General features: G+C 41.1%; 1 protein-coding gene across 1 annotated transcript in view; it reads right to left on the bottom strand.

Moving 5' to 3' along the window:
* Positions 1 to 14,326, bottom strand: part of dnah10 (dynein axonemal heavy chain 10) — a gene marked incomplete at its 5' end in the record, with an annotated part of 79,741 nt that overhangs the window by 55,901 nt on the left and 9,514 nt on the right. Inside the window, 18 exons of the mRNA XM_084064587.1 lie at positions 475 to 686; positions 805 to 983; positions 1,212 to 1,314; positions 2,384 to 2,500; positions 2,623 to 2,781; positions 3,292 to 3,771; positions 3,867 to 4,023; positions 4,906 to 5,113; positions 5,206 to 5,370; positions 5,996 to 6,147; positions 6,745 to 6,911; positions 7,279 to 7,452; positions 8,084 to 8,260; positions 9,170 to 9,340; positions 9,804 to 9,998; positions 10,681 to 10,879; positions 11,371 to 11,561; positions 12,049 to 12,279. Of these exons, the coding sequence (XP_083920713.1) occupies positions 475 to 686; positions 805 to 983; positions 1,212 to 1,314; positions 2,384 to 2,500; positions 2,623 to 2,781; positions 3,292 to 3,771; positions 3,867 to 4,023; positions 4,906 to 5,113; positions 5,206 to 5,370; positions 5,996 to 6,147; positions 6,745 to 6,911; positions 7,279 to 7,452; positions 8,084 to 8,260; positions 9,170 to 9,340; positions 9,804 to 9,998; positions 10,681 to 10,879; positions 11,371 to 11,561; positions 12,049 to 12,279 (3,437 nt within the window). The remainder of the gene's footprint in view (positions 1 to 474; positions 687 to 804; positions 984 to 1,211; positions 1,315 to 2,383; positions 2,501 to 2,622; positions 2,782 to 3,291; positions 3,772 to 3,866; positions 4,024 to 4,905; positions 5,114 to 5,205; positions 5,371 to 5,995; positions 6,148 to 6,744; positions 6,912 to 7,278; positions 7,453 to 8,083; positions 8,261 to 9,169; positions 9,341 to 9,803; positions 9,999 to 10,680; positions 10,880 to 11,370; positions 11,562 to 12,048; positions 12,280 to 14,326) is intronic.

Genomic DNA, 14,326 nt, shown 5'->3' with positions numbered 1-14,326 from the left:
TTATTGATTTCAGCCGTTACAATTCCAAGCATGCAAACATGACCCGCTTTAATGACTTCTGTCTATATTAGTAGCTTGATGAGTAGTATTCAAATTCTATTGACTTTTTTAATGTCCAATGTATTTGTATTTAAGTTCATAAAGTTAACATAAGTATAACTAAATGCATTTGAAATTAAATAAAAATGTTACTTTTCAGGATTCCAAAAAACACCCCCAAAAACAATAAGCATTCCAATTCAAAAATAGCCAAAATAGCAGATCTACACACTCAATGAGGTTGTAGATCTGCTATTTGGGCCATTTTTGTGTGACATAGAATGGCGAAGTATGGCATTAATTTACGAAAAAGTTAAAATACAGAGATAAGAGGTTTCTGCCCAACAGTATATACAATGTGGCCCTCTGGAGTGAGTGTGGAAATATAGTGGCCCTCTCCATCATCAAAGTTGCCCACCCCTGTACTAGACCTACCTGTCTCTGAGGGCCTCGTTCTTCAAGTCCAGCAGGAGAGGGAGGGACTCTCTGAACTCTTTCATGTGTCCCTCTAGAAAGAAGGCACCAGGCAGCGCTCGTACGTCTTTCGGTAGCTTCCTCAGGTTTCTGACGAACCCCTCGACACCTTCTTGCAGCAGCTCAATGTTTAAGTTCACCCACAGTGTCTGAGACCACTCTGCCTTAGCAGCCTGAGCAACAGACAGAGACACTCAAATGTTAGATGCATGAACACACGCGCACGCACGCACACACGCACGCACGCACACAGCCATTATTAACCTTCACGAGACATACACCAACTCTGACCTTCTGAGCATTGTGGATCTCGTAAATCTGCCGCAAGCCCTTCATTTCATTTTGTACTTTGAGAAGCTCTGGGTACATGGTGATGGCCAGGTCAAACAGCTTCTCGGCATTGGCCAGCTCTTGCCGCAATGACTCCATTTTGACAAACTCAGTCTCATATGTTTCCATGACCGTCGCACCTACACAAAAAAAGAAAGAAAGAAAGAAAAAAAGAAGCATAAACATAATTTTCTAATTGAAAAGTACGACTTAAAGAAGTGGTTCACACAAAAGCAAAAAGATCTCCATGAATTCAATGCTTCATGGGGTGTGTAATTGATAGAAAATAAGTCATTTTTGAGGGTGAACAGCTCCTTTAATTGTGGTGACATTCTATTATTGATGTGCACATCCTCCTCCTGCAGTACCTTTCTCTAAATCGTCTCCTACAGCTCCAGGTCCGTGCATGTTGAAGCTTTCTGTGAAGATGTACAGCTCCTGTTTAAACTCCTCGATCTGCTCCTTAGTTATCTGTGTGAACATGGCAGTGGAGGTTTCAGAGACGTCCTGAATATGATCTTACAGCTTCTTTTTTCTTTGAGTAGCCAATCATTTTTTACCCCCTTTTTCTCCCCAATTTAGTCGTTATGCCAATTGATTCCTCCCCACACTCATTTCTGCGTTGGCACTGCTGTTGTATCCTACTGACTCACCTTCCAGTGAGGAGCCCCCACCGGGAGGACATAGAGCCTTCGTTACTCCTCCCGCCCAACACTCCCCGCTGACAGGTGCCGCCCCAGCTCGTAGGAATACATGCAGTGACAAATACGGCCCCGAACACGGGCCAATTGTGTTCGCATAGACGCCCGTCAAAGCCGGATGCACCGCGGTGGATTTGAACCCACAACCTCCGTGGTGGTGGGCAGGGACTTTACCACTGCACCACCCGAGCTCCTATCTTACAGCTTCTAAGATGCCCTTGGCATTTCTTGTATATTACTGAGACAGGGAGATGTTGTAGATACTGCAGCAGCATGTTGTTATAGTGCTCAATAGGTCATTGTAAGGAACTCACTGTACAGTAATTCAGGTAGTTGAAGAAATTAGAATGTCGAAAACAAATCACCTTCTAAAATAGTATTTCCAATTTCCAATAATTTCACTTCTATTCCACTACATCTCAGAGGCAAATATTGTACTTTTACTCCACTACAATTATTTGAAAACTCTAGTTACTAGTTACTTTTCAGATATAGATTATGATATTATGAAACATACCACTATATATTAACATATATTAACCACTTTAGCCCTATTTTATACGTAGGCTATTTGAAACTAGCAGATCTACAAGCTCACAACGCGTCGCATTGCGACGCGTTGTGAGCTTGTAGATCTGCTATTTTAGTACATTTTAGTACTTTTACTTTTGGTACTTTAAGTACATTTTGATGCCAATACTTTTGTACTTTTAATCAAGTAAATTTAGAATTCTGGACTTTTTCTTGTAACAGAGTATTTCTATATTGCAGTATTGATACTTTTACTTAAGTAAAGAATTTGAGCACTTTTTCCACCACTGCAGGTTAAGCTTTCTCACCTCAGTGAAGGTTTTCTTGACCTGCCCTAGACGTCGATCTACTTGTCTGGACTCTGAAAACAGATCACTCCACAACTTGCCAATGGTTGCCACCAGTTCCAGTTCTTCCTCTTTCGCCTATACACAAACAATGCAAAACATTGCGTTATTTCCACACAAGACAGTGTTAACTTGTAGGGAGTGCTTATCTCGGGAGAATGGTCAGATTCTTACAGAAACTGCTACCGATATGGCATTACCTCCAATTTGTACATGGCTAGGGTCCTGTAACGCTCGTGGACATCAGTGAACCTCATCTCCACAGCCAGGGACATGTCCCTGATGTCAGAGATAGTGCCTAGGACAAACTTCAAGTCCTCAAGTGTGTCCGGGCTCCGCTTCAGATTCTCAGAAAGATGCTGTTCACAACAACACACGCATAAGTGTAGAATAGGCTCATATGAAAGTGGCTGAATTTTGTTTCAACAAAAACTAAAATACAGTGGCGTGCACAGACATTTTGAGGGGCATGTGATCAAGTAAATTATACTTTTTTTTGTTTACTTGGTCTGCTCTTTTTCCCTCTACACCTATACCTCTTTGCCAATAATAGCCGATCTACAAGCCTCTTGTGGCAAAAGTTGTCCTCAGAAAAGGGATGCTAGGTTTCGAGTGGTTATGGTTAAAAGAAAAATCATATCACATAAAGATTTGGCGGACCCCCTGTAGTAACTCTGAGGACCCCCTAGGGGTCCCGGACCCCCTGTTGAAGACCCCTGCTGTAAACTGAAAAAAGGGCACTTCTGGTCAAGAGGGCAAAGGGCAGGTGCTCTAGCACCACCTAAAGTCTATCTGTGCACGTCCCTGCTAAAATACTATAAAGTTCAGTGGATGATACTCAAGTGCTGTACTGTGTGGTTGGTCCGTACCATTAGTTCATCTCTCAGGTTGAAGAGGTCCTCCCTGGCAGACTCGTTGAGCAACCTGCCCAGTGAACTGATCCACGCCTGGGCATTCTCCTGCACGGTTTGGGCCAGAGGATGCAGCTTCAGGCGGATGCTGTGCTCGTCCTTGATCAGTGGCTGCAGCGCCACCTCCTGGCTGACTCGGGCGTAGAACTGCAGCTTGTCGTCGTACATGACATACGATGGCTTCTTGGCTGCAAATTTTTCCACGACAATGGCCTTGTCAAGCTTCCAAAGGGGCCGATAGCGTTTCCAGCGATTGAGGCAGCTCCCGATAGAGGTGAGGAGCCGCTGGGTGTTCTGGGAGACGGCCAAGGCTTGCTCGTTGATTTGGGGGAGCTGGCACACATCAGTGTAGAAGCTTATCGTCACCAATTCATCTTCTCCGTCAACGCGTTGTGGAGGGCACTCGATGCAGGTCCCACGCATCCAGCGCACAAACCGCTGAGGCAGGAAGAGGACAAGGATTTCAATTGTTAAAATATTACATACAAAAATATAGGAACTTTTGCAGGGGAGAGAACTTAAGTAATTCACACCTTGGGGCTTTCTACACAATCTCTGACACAATGCATGATCAGTCTGTAGACTTCATTGCTCTTGGGGTGCAACACAATCTCAGGTGCAGACAGTATGGCGTCAATTTGGAATAGAGGAATGTTCCCCATCAACGCCGTGTTAAAAGCTTGGATGTTCCTAAACAACATGAAAAAGACATTGTTTAGGGCACATTCATTCAAATACAAATATCAATTACTATTTGCACTGGTGTGTTGTTAAAATGTTGTACGGGTGATCCCAAATACCTCTTTAAAAAAAAGTATTTGTTTATTTGGACGAGACAGCACATATTAATGAACAATACATACATCAGGGGTGGGCAACTTTGATGATGTAGAGGGCCACTATATTTCCAAAACTCACTTCAAAGGGCCACATTGCATATACTGTCAGGCCATTCTATGTCACACAAAAGTAGCAAAAATAGCAGAACTACAAGCTCAAAACGCGCCGCAGTGCGACACGTTTTGAGCTTGTAGATCTGCTATTTTTGCTACTTTTGAATTGGAATCCTGATGTTTTTTTATGCTATTTTTGAATTGGAATCCTGAAAAGTTACATTTTTATTTCCTTTCAAATGCATTTAATTATACTTATGTTAACTTTATGAACTTAAATACAAATACATTGGACATAAAAAAGACAATAGAATTGTAATACTAGTCATTAAGCTACTAATATAGACTGAAGTAATTAAAACATGTTTGCATGTTTGGAATTGTAACAGCTGAAATCAATAATATATCAGTATTCTGATATTAACCTGCGGGCCGCATTAAGTGAAGGGTGGGGGCCGCATATGGCCCCCGGGCCGCCAGTTGCCCATGTATGACATACATGATGTAATGTAAATATACCGGATTTAGCAAGAATGCTAATTTACATCAGTAGTCCCCATACATAAAAACAAGCAACACAAAAGCATGGTACAAAAAAGAGGTAAACAATGAACGGTGAAAAAAAGCACATTTTTAACCTATTTAAAATGTACATGTTGACCCAGGTGATCCCAATTACCTCAGCATCATCTTTGTGAGGGAGTCGAACACCTTCCTCTCCCAGTAAGTGTAATACTGGGCCATGCTCTTGGCTTTACCAGTGCTGGTTTGCATGATCAAACTCTCCATTTTGGTGAGAAGAGGCGGGATAGCCTTGTACTTCCTACTCAGCAAAGTCAAATCCTTATCCCTCTGCCGTTCAATAAGATCACAGAACTCCTGCACACCTTGAGACAACAATATTGTAAAGAGGTCAAATAAGAACGGTAAAAATGTTCCTATATCCTTACATTTGGTGACATTCGTTTTTACTTCCTACCTGGCAAGTCATCGGACTTGTCTGAGACTGGAAATTTGAACAAGTTGGCCGTCTCCATGGATTGCAACTTGGCATCGATGTCGCTTTCATTTTTCTGGATTTGATTCACAAGCGACTCAAACTTACATGCAGCCTGGGTTCCTTGATTTATGAACTCGGGGATCCCTACAATCAAACAAACTTCACGTCAAAAAAGATTGTCAGAGCAGTTTGTCACTTTGTTTAACAGAAGACTTTCCTGGTCACGTCGATAAGACTGAGCGCACTCAAATCACTTCATGACTGGGACTGAGCCTCAGTGGTGGAAAAAGTACTAAAATGTTTTACTTAAGTAAAAGTATCGGTCCTGCAATGTAGAAATACTCTGTTACAAAGTATTGGTATCAAAATGTACCTTAAAAAAAAAGGTACTCATTATGCATAATGTCCCATTTTTCAAATGTATTAAAGTTTTCAAATGTATAAAACTCATTTGAAAATAGCAGATCTACAAGCTCACAACGCATGGCATCGCGAACTAAATGTATGTTAAATGTATGGTAAATGTATGTTTTGTAATAATAATCAAAATCTACAAAGTAACTAGTAACTAAACTAGTAACTAAAGTTTTCAAATATTTGTAGTGGAGTAAAAGTACAATATTTGCCTCTGAGATGTAGTGGAGTAAAAGTAAAAGTATTGACATTTGGAAATGTTCCAGTAAAGTAAGAGTAGCTAAGAATGGTACTTAAGTACAGTACTCGAGTGAATGTACTTAGTTAATTTACTTTACTGTAATTGTGTACGTACCCAGGGCATTCCAGTTGAGTCTCTTGCATCCCATGCGCATTACTTTCCGCAGCTCTTGGATCTGCTCGGCCAATAGGAAGAACTCTGCATCGTTCAGGTTGTCCATTAGAGACTGGTAGTGGTTTACGAGGCTCTTCAAACCATCCACATATCTAAAAGTAGGATGCACCAGTTCGAGATTAAGTTGACACTTGTTTCTGTCAAATGACCAGTGGTGGAAAAAGTACTCAAATTCTTTACTTAAGTAAAAGTACCAATACTGCTATATATAAATACTCTGTTACAAGGAAAAGTCCAGAATTAAAAATGTACTTGAGTAAAAGTACAAGCGCATGATGAAGTATTGGCATCAAAATGTACTTAAAGTACCAAAAGTAAAAGTACTAGAATATTTGAAAATAGTAGATCTACAAGCTCATCGCGGCGCGTTGTGAGCTTGTAGATCGCCTATATTCAAAATTATAAAATAGGACTAAAGTGGTTAATGTATGTTTCATTATATCATAATTTATATCTGAAAAGTGTAACTAGTACAGTTTTCAAATAATTGCAGTGGAGTAAAAGTACAACATTCGCCTCTGAGATGTAGTGGAGTAGAAGTAAAAGTATTGGAAATTGGAAATACTCAAGTAAAGTAGAAATACCTAAGTAAATGTACTTAATTACTTTCCACCACTGTAAATGACTCACGGAGTAACTTCTTATGTACAGTATATTGTGTGTCATTCACTTGGGTGGCGTATCATCACCTGAGGAATCTGTCCTCCTGCAGAGCCACCTTTTCAGCCAACTCGGGCACGGAGTAGCCCAGCTGCTCAATGTACTTGGTCTCTGAAATGATCTCCCGGAGCTCTGCAGCGAAGTTCACAACATAGCGCACATTTCTCTCCAACTCACCTTCAGCTGCAGGTGCCATCTTAAAAAATAAACAGGAGGGAAGAGGTCAGTCTTGAAAGTAAACAAATAGTAGTTAATACAATATTGTCTGACAGTGAGCAGTATGTCATTAAAGGGATATTTCACTTTCAAAAACATGTTGCGTAGTTTTATTGTCTACTCAGGCCCTTGACAGTTTTTAAGTTTTTTTTGTTAAAATGGAGTTTGAAGTTACAATGGGTTTGTATAGCAAGGGGGCGTGTCTGATAAAATGAATATCAAATATCTAAATACTGAATCAAGCAACTTAAAAACTGTCCGGGGTGCTCCAAGCCCGAGTAGACCATAAAATGACCACAAAATAAGTTTGAGAGTGAAATATCCCTTTGAGTGGGGGAGGTGGAGACAACCTCAGTGTGGGCCTGGCTTCCAGTGATGATGCCCATACTGGTCTCCATGAGCAGCAGGTTTCTCTTCATCAGCACGGGCAGGCTCTGCTCAGTCTCTTCTCGCCAGCGCTCGTACTCCTTCACCTCGTAGTCCCTCATGCGCATCCCCACTCCCAGATATTTGGCCTTAGCCTTGATTAAGAAGAAAAGTTAAAGCTGCTTCACATCACATTCTATGGTCCAAATGTTTCACTGGACCATGATGGTCTGCTGCAGTGGTTCTCAAACTCAAGGACCCCCAAAATGATATGTATTTGGCAGGACCCCCCCCCCCCCCCCCCCCACCCTCTATATAAAAAATATTGTGTTCCAGGGACCTCCAGAAGCAAAATTTGAGTTAAAAATGTTCGCTGTAAAAAATATATTCAAAGATTTGCACAAATTTTCATGATCTTTTCAAAAATAGCAGATCTATAAGCTCATAGCGCGCCACTTCGTGCCGCGCTATGAGCTTGTAGATCTGCTTCTGCCATTTACTGTGTTAATCTACAAAATAGGTACAGCTGGTCAGGCTTATATAACAACCCTGCCTGACTAGGCTACTGCAAGAGTCAATTGCATTCATCACAGTCCCCTTCACGTTGGTCGCAACTTTTCTATATATATTTTTTGTTTTCGTTTCTTGATAAAATAAGAAATCTTATTTTTTTGGTTGTCAATGTGCGACCTCAACGGCACCTTCCCGCGCACCCCACTTTGGGTCGCGACCCATAGTTTGAGAACCGCTGATCTTGGTGTGTGTGTGTATAGGAGCTGCTCTGACCTCTTTGCCCTGCTCACTCTCCAGCATCTCTGGCACCTCCAGAAAGCGAGACATGGTGTGTTTGATGCGGTGGAGGAGAGAACGCTCCCAGTAGATGCTCCCGGCCACAGGAGGCTGGTTCTTAATCAGCGGAGGTTTGTCCTTGTTCACCTCAAAGATCTCGTTCATGGCGTCTACCTGCGATCCAATGGAGAGAGGAGGACGCTTCTAGCGTTTACATTACAATGTAGCGCAATACCATGATGATATATACCTAGGACCAAAAATCATATTCCGTTCCACCTGTAGAAGTCAAACTCATTTGTTACTGACACCATTGACATATTGCATTTAGTAGTGCATTGGTTCTCAAAGGGGGGTCCGGGGACCCCCAGGGGTACTTGGGGGGGTACCAGGGGGTCCCCAGCAAGATGAGTTAATAAAGCTTCACAATCATTTCAACCCCTTTATCCATATTTTATACTTTGGCTATTCAAAAATAGCAGATCTACAAGCTCATAGCGCGGCACTGCGCTATGAGCTTGTAGATCTGCTATTTTGGAAAGATCGTGAAAATGTGTGCAAATCTTTGAATATAGGCCTACAATTTTTTAAGGCGAACATTTGTAACTCAAATCTTTGCCTCTGGGGGTCCCTGGAACAAAATATTTTGATATGGGGGTCCGTGGCCAAATGCATATCATCCTTGACATGAAAAAGTTTGAGAACCACTGGTGTAGTGAGTTAACCCATTAAGACCTGAGGCCGATTCTACAAATGTCTTCTAAATCCTAACAGTTTTATGAAAAACCTACAGTATGTTGCTATAATGAAAATGCTAAATGATATGTATTTGGCCACAGACCCCCCATCTCAAAAATATTTAGTCCCTGGAACTAAATATTTTTTAGATAACTATATTTTAAAAATATACATTTACAAAGATTTGCACACATTTTCATGATTTTTCAAAAATAGCAGATCTACAAGCTCATATCACTCGGTGCCACTTTTGAATAGCCAAAGTATAAATGAATGGTTGAAGTGGTTAAACTCTAAAATGACAGATGCTTTCCAGTGTCTTAATGGGTCAAACACATAAACTACCTCTTTGCAGTACTGAGCCAGGATGTCATTAAACTTCTTCATCAGTTGGTTGTTGATGGCCTCTCTGGAGCGGATATGTTTGAACCTCAGCAGCATGTCAAAGGCAGCAGCAGCAGATCGCAATGTCTTGAAAGACTGGTCAATGAAGTTAATGGCCTCTCCTTCAATAGCCTAAAACAAGAGTTTCAACAAAGAAATGAATGAATGATAGAAGAAGAGGGAAGCGGGTAGGCCTGACCTCGATTATTCGAATAATCGACTAATCAGTCGAGGGGAGTCTGAGTCGACTGCCAATCTCTTCCAATTTTTTATTTTTATTTTTTTATTATTTGACTGAGAGATTGGCCTAATTTGTTATATTAATGAACTAATAGTTTGCCAAAAATAATATATACATAAAGATTTATTGGGAGAAACCAAGCAAGTATATGTTAAATCAGACATTAAGCACCTCTACAGAATGTTCCTCTATTGCATAACAAAAAAAGTGATTTCAATTTTTTTTGGTGTTGCATTAGTCGACTATTAGTCGACTATAGGCAACATTTGGCCAATCAGATTCGACTATAGAAATCCTTAGTCCGGGACAAGCCTAGAAGCGGGACATTTTTAAATCTACATGTCCTGAGCTCACCTGAACCTTATTCTTGAAGTCGTACATGATCATTTTCCAGCTGCTCATCTTACAAATGCTGAACAGGTCAAAGTTGACCTCCTCAATGGGCACAACCAGGCTGTCCACCCAGCGCAGCACGTCATCAATGCGCTTCGGATCACCCGTCACTGCTTTCAGCTCTGAACCGAAGATATTATAGAACTCCTCCAGAGTCTGCAAGCACAAGGTTGGGGGAAACCGGTTATCATGACATCTCTCGTGGTGTTTAAAATAAGACCGGGTTTAATAACAGTGTGGCTTCCCTGTGGATCTCTGGCAGCATGCTCCGCACGCACGCACGCACGCACGCACGCACGCACGCACGCACGCACGCACGCACGCACGCACGCACGCACGCACGCACACACGCACACACAGTCTTCTGTTCAGAGTCCAGGAGTCATGTACAGTTGTGCCACTTCAAAACTTCACACGTTAGTGTTCTTTCCCTGAAAGTGCCCTGAAAATGCATTTTTTCCTCCCTTTTCTGCCCTTAAAAATGCACTGTTTTGCCCCTGAAAAGAAGTTGTCACTACACACCCCCGTTTTCCCCTTCAACAGACATCCATATACATGAGAACAAAATAATGTGTGTTGAAGAAGGTGTCAGACTCATTATGAGGCGAAAGGTGATTTGAAGAGGTCCTTGACCAGTTGCTCAAATTAATTAGCATCATAAAAGCAGTGATCATCAAAATAATTCAGCATTTTAAATGCCCTTCTTTGTCCCTCTTATTGCCCTGGGAATCCCCTGAAAATGTACTGTTTTGGCGATGGCAGGACATTTGAAGTTTTGAAATGGCACATCTGTACAGTATGAGGTCAGTGATTGTTAGGTGTGTTTTTGTCCACTGACCTGCAGGACATTGTAGAGATCCTGGCAGATTGAAGCCATATAATCGCTCTTCTCAAACAACCTCTTGCGGTCAAACTCCCAGCGGGGATCCCTGGCGGTGGTCTCGATCTTGGCGCGCATCTCAAAGTAGCATGCTTTCCACTGGTCCAACACCCGTTTACCATCCTGTACCTTGGCTTTTGCCACCTCCCTCTTATCTCTGTGTACAGAACCAAACATCCATTGGCTGCTGGATAATAATCGCATTGCAATGACATCTGAAACTTCATCTTAATACCTGAAGCTCCAGTATAATATTTCAGAGGCTAAATGTTAAGTGGGCTGTTTTTATTAAGTACTATATTCTGATAGTAATCATTGCTACAGAGCGTTTGTTCGGTCACAGGGGTCTCTCCAGCTCTTTAGTAAACAGAACATAATACATGTTCAGGTAGGTGACAAAATGTAAGCCAATCAGGAGAGAGCACTGAAAATGCATTTTCTGTTTAATGAAGAGCTGGAGAGATATGGAGACTCCTTTTATTGAACAAACACTCTATAGCAATGAGTACTATCAGAATATAGAGCTATTTAACACTTATTTTAACCAAAGTAAATCACTTACCCTACCTTTAATTGCAATTATCTCAAATAATAGCGATCAGATGATTATGTAGTAATTGTGACAGGCCTAATGTTAAGGCTACTTACTTAAACAGCACACGGACATTGACAACGCGAGACACACGCTCAGACAGCTCCCATGCAATGCGCTCCATGAGAGGTATCATGCGCTCGTCCGTGTTGTAGTGGCTGGAGAGAATCCACACCAATCGAAGGCCATTCATCATCGGAGGAATGGTGTCCAAGATGACGCCAAAGTCAACTCCGGTTGCCAGGTTCTAAAACAGGGAACGCCATAGTTTTAGTCGACGAAATCAACACTAGTTGGAAAGCATTAGTGATGATTGCTTACCTTGAGCAGTGGTGGAAAGTTACTAAGTACATTTATTCAAGTACTGTACTTAAGTACAATTTTGTGGCAATAGTACTTTACTTGAGTATTTTCAATTCCAATACTTTTACAATTATTTGAACTAGTTACTTTGCAGATATAAATTATTACATTATAAAACATACATTAACCACTTTAGCCCCATTTTATACATAGGCTATTTGAAAATAACGTGTCACATTGCGACGCGTTGTGAGCTTGTAGATCTGCTATTTTCAAACATTTTTGCACTTTTACTTTTGGTACTTTAAGTACATTTTGATATCAATACTTTTGCACTTTTACTCAAGTGAATTTTGAATTCCAGACTTTTACATTGCAGTATTGATACTTTTACTTAAGTGAAATATCTGAGTACTTTTTCCATCACTGACCTTGAGGTGTCTCTCCAGCGTGCTGAGGAAGCGGACGTTCTCCACAGACTCCACATAATGCTTGGTGAGCTCGGCCACGGCCAGCTCCAGGTTCTGCACGATGACAGCGTCCGCTCTGGTCATCACCTCCAGCACCTTCCTCACCGCGGGCACTTTGAGCTGCTCACTCACCGCGCTCAGGGCGGCGGTACGCTCCCGCCAAAACTCGATCTCTGCCAACGGGCCGGGACCCTGAACCAAAAACGGGAGATTTAACCCAGTGGTGGAAAAAATTACTCAAATGTTTTACTTAAGTAAAAGTATCAATACTGCAATGTAGTACGTAATCTGTTACAAGTAAAAGTCCGGAATTAAAAATTTACTTGAGTAAAAGTACAAAAGTATCGGTATCAAAATTTACTTAAAGTACCGAAAGTAAAAGTACTAAATTGTTTGAAAATAGCTGATCTACAAGCTCACAACGCGTTGTGAGCTTGTAGGTCGGCTATTTTCAAATAGCCTAGGTATAAAATAGGGCTAAAGTGGTTAATGTATGTTTTATAATGTAAAGTATCAAACTAGTAACTAAAGAATTTTTTTCAAAGAAAATTTTCAAAGAATTGTAGTGGAGTAAAAGTACAATATTTGCCTCTGAGATAGTGGAGTAGAAGTAAAAGTATAGGCAATTGGAAATATTCCAGTAAAGTAAAAGTACCTCAAAAGTGTACTTAAGTACAGAACTTGAGTAAATTACTACTACTTAGTTACTTTACACCACTGGATTTAACCCATTCAATCCGGGAACGCATCTGTGTCATTTTAGATTTCTTTGGGCTATTCAAAAATAGCCCAAAAACTCGATATGAGCTTGTAGATCTGCAAAAAAAAAAGAATCTTGAAAAATGTATGCAAATCTTTGAATATATATTTTTTAAAGCGAACATTTGTAACTCAAATCTTTGCTTCTGGGGGGTCCCTGAAACAAAACATTTTGAGATGGGGTTCCGCGGCCAAATACATATCTAAAAATGTTTTCTAAATCCAAACAGTATTTTCCATGGACCCCCAAAATGATATGTATTTGGCCGCGGACCCCCATCTCAAAATATGTTGTTCCAGGGACCCCCAGATGCACAGATCGGAGTTAAAAATGTTCGCTTTAAGACATATATATCTATATTGAAAGATTTGCACAAATTTTCCATTTTTTTTTCCAGAAATAGCCAAATAAATGACACAGATGCATTCCTGTGCTTAATGGATTCAATGTTACAAATGGCTTGATTTGGTCATTAGTACAAAAACTGTTGGATTATTCTAACTCATAACAAATGAAGTCAATAGGGCATAGCAGTGGCGGACATTTTCTGGTTCCACTCCAAAACAGTCAATGCATTTTTCATCAATTATTTTAAGCCTAGAATCAAGCCATCCAGGGTCCTGGTGAATCATGACCATAAAACGTTTGATTCTGTAAAAAAAAAAAACGTTTTTGAAAACGGCAAAAGAAAGGGTATTTATTAAATACAGTATATCATATAATTCAATATAGAATAAAATCAAAATCATAGAAAAAAATGTTTTATGGTCATGATTCACCAGGACCCTGGATGGCTTGATTCTAGGCTTAAATGAATTGATATAAATACTTTTGGAAATGTCAATGGGAAAAATGCATTGCACACCAGCCATGTTGGAAAGAAATTGGGCCTCTGCTCTGCCTTACTTCCTTCACAGGTGTTACCAATGAGTGGTTCTCAAACGTTTTAATTTCAAGGACCTCCATAACTCTCAGAGTTACACACCCGTAAGGGGTCCATTTGGAACCCCCTCAAAGAACCATGAGGGTCCCTGGACCACACATTGAGACCCATTGGTGTAGCAGAGTGTTTCCAGTGGGCCAACATGCACAATATCAGCACCCTGACTCTGTTTCACCAGAATGGAGCAGAGCCTTCATTAGTATCATTGGTAACACCTGTAAAGGAAGTCCAATTTCTTTCCAATATGGCTGCTGTGCATAGAGCCTATAGCCAAATTCCAATACCGAAAATCTCGGCCACTCGCTCACTCCCACTCGGTCACTCCGACTTCGAACCGGAAGTAGTCAGGTTCCAATTGTTCATTTGCTTCTTGGAGGAGGCGAGTGGAGTCGAGTGGAGGAGGAGAGGAGGCTCTCCGCTTCCGCATTGAGCGAGTGTACATGAAGTGTACGCTCGAGCTGTCTCCATAGCTCCTCACGGCAGACTCCTGCATCACGTGTACACTTTTTTTTTTTTCCTTCTCCCGTGACGTATAC

This window comes from Gymnoscopelus microlampas (assembly GCF_963454915.1).
Source record: "Gymnoscopelus microlampas genome assembly, chromosome: 8".
NCBI classification, from domain to species: domain Eukaryota; kingdom Metazoa; phylum Chordata; class Actinopteri; order Myctophiformes; family Myctophidae; genus Gymnoscopelus; species Gymnoscopelus microlampas.
Note: the sequence above shows the minus strand (reverse complement) of the source record. Positions and strands in the feature narration are given on the sequence as shown.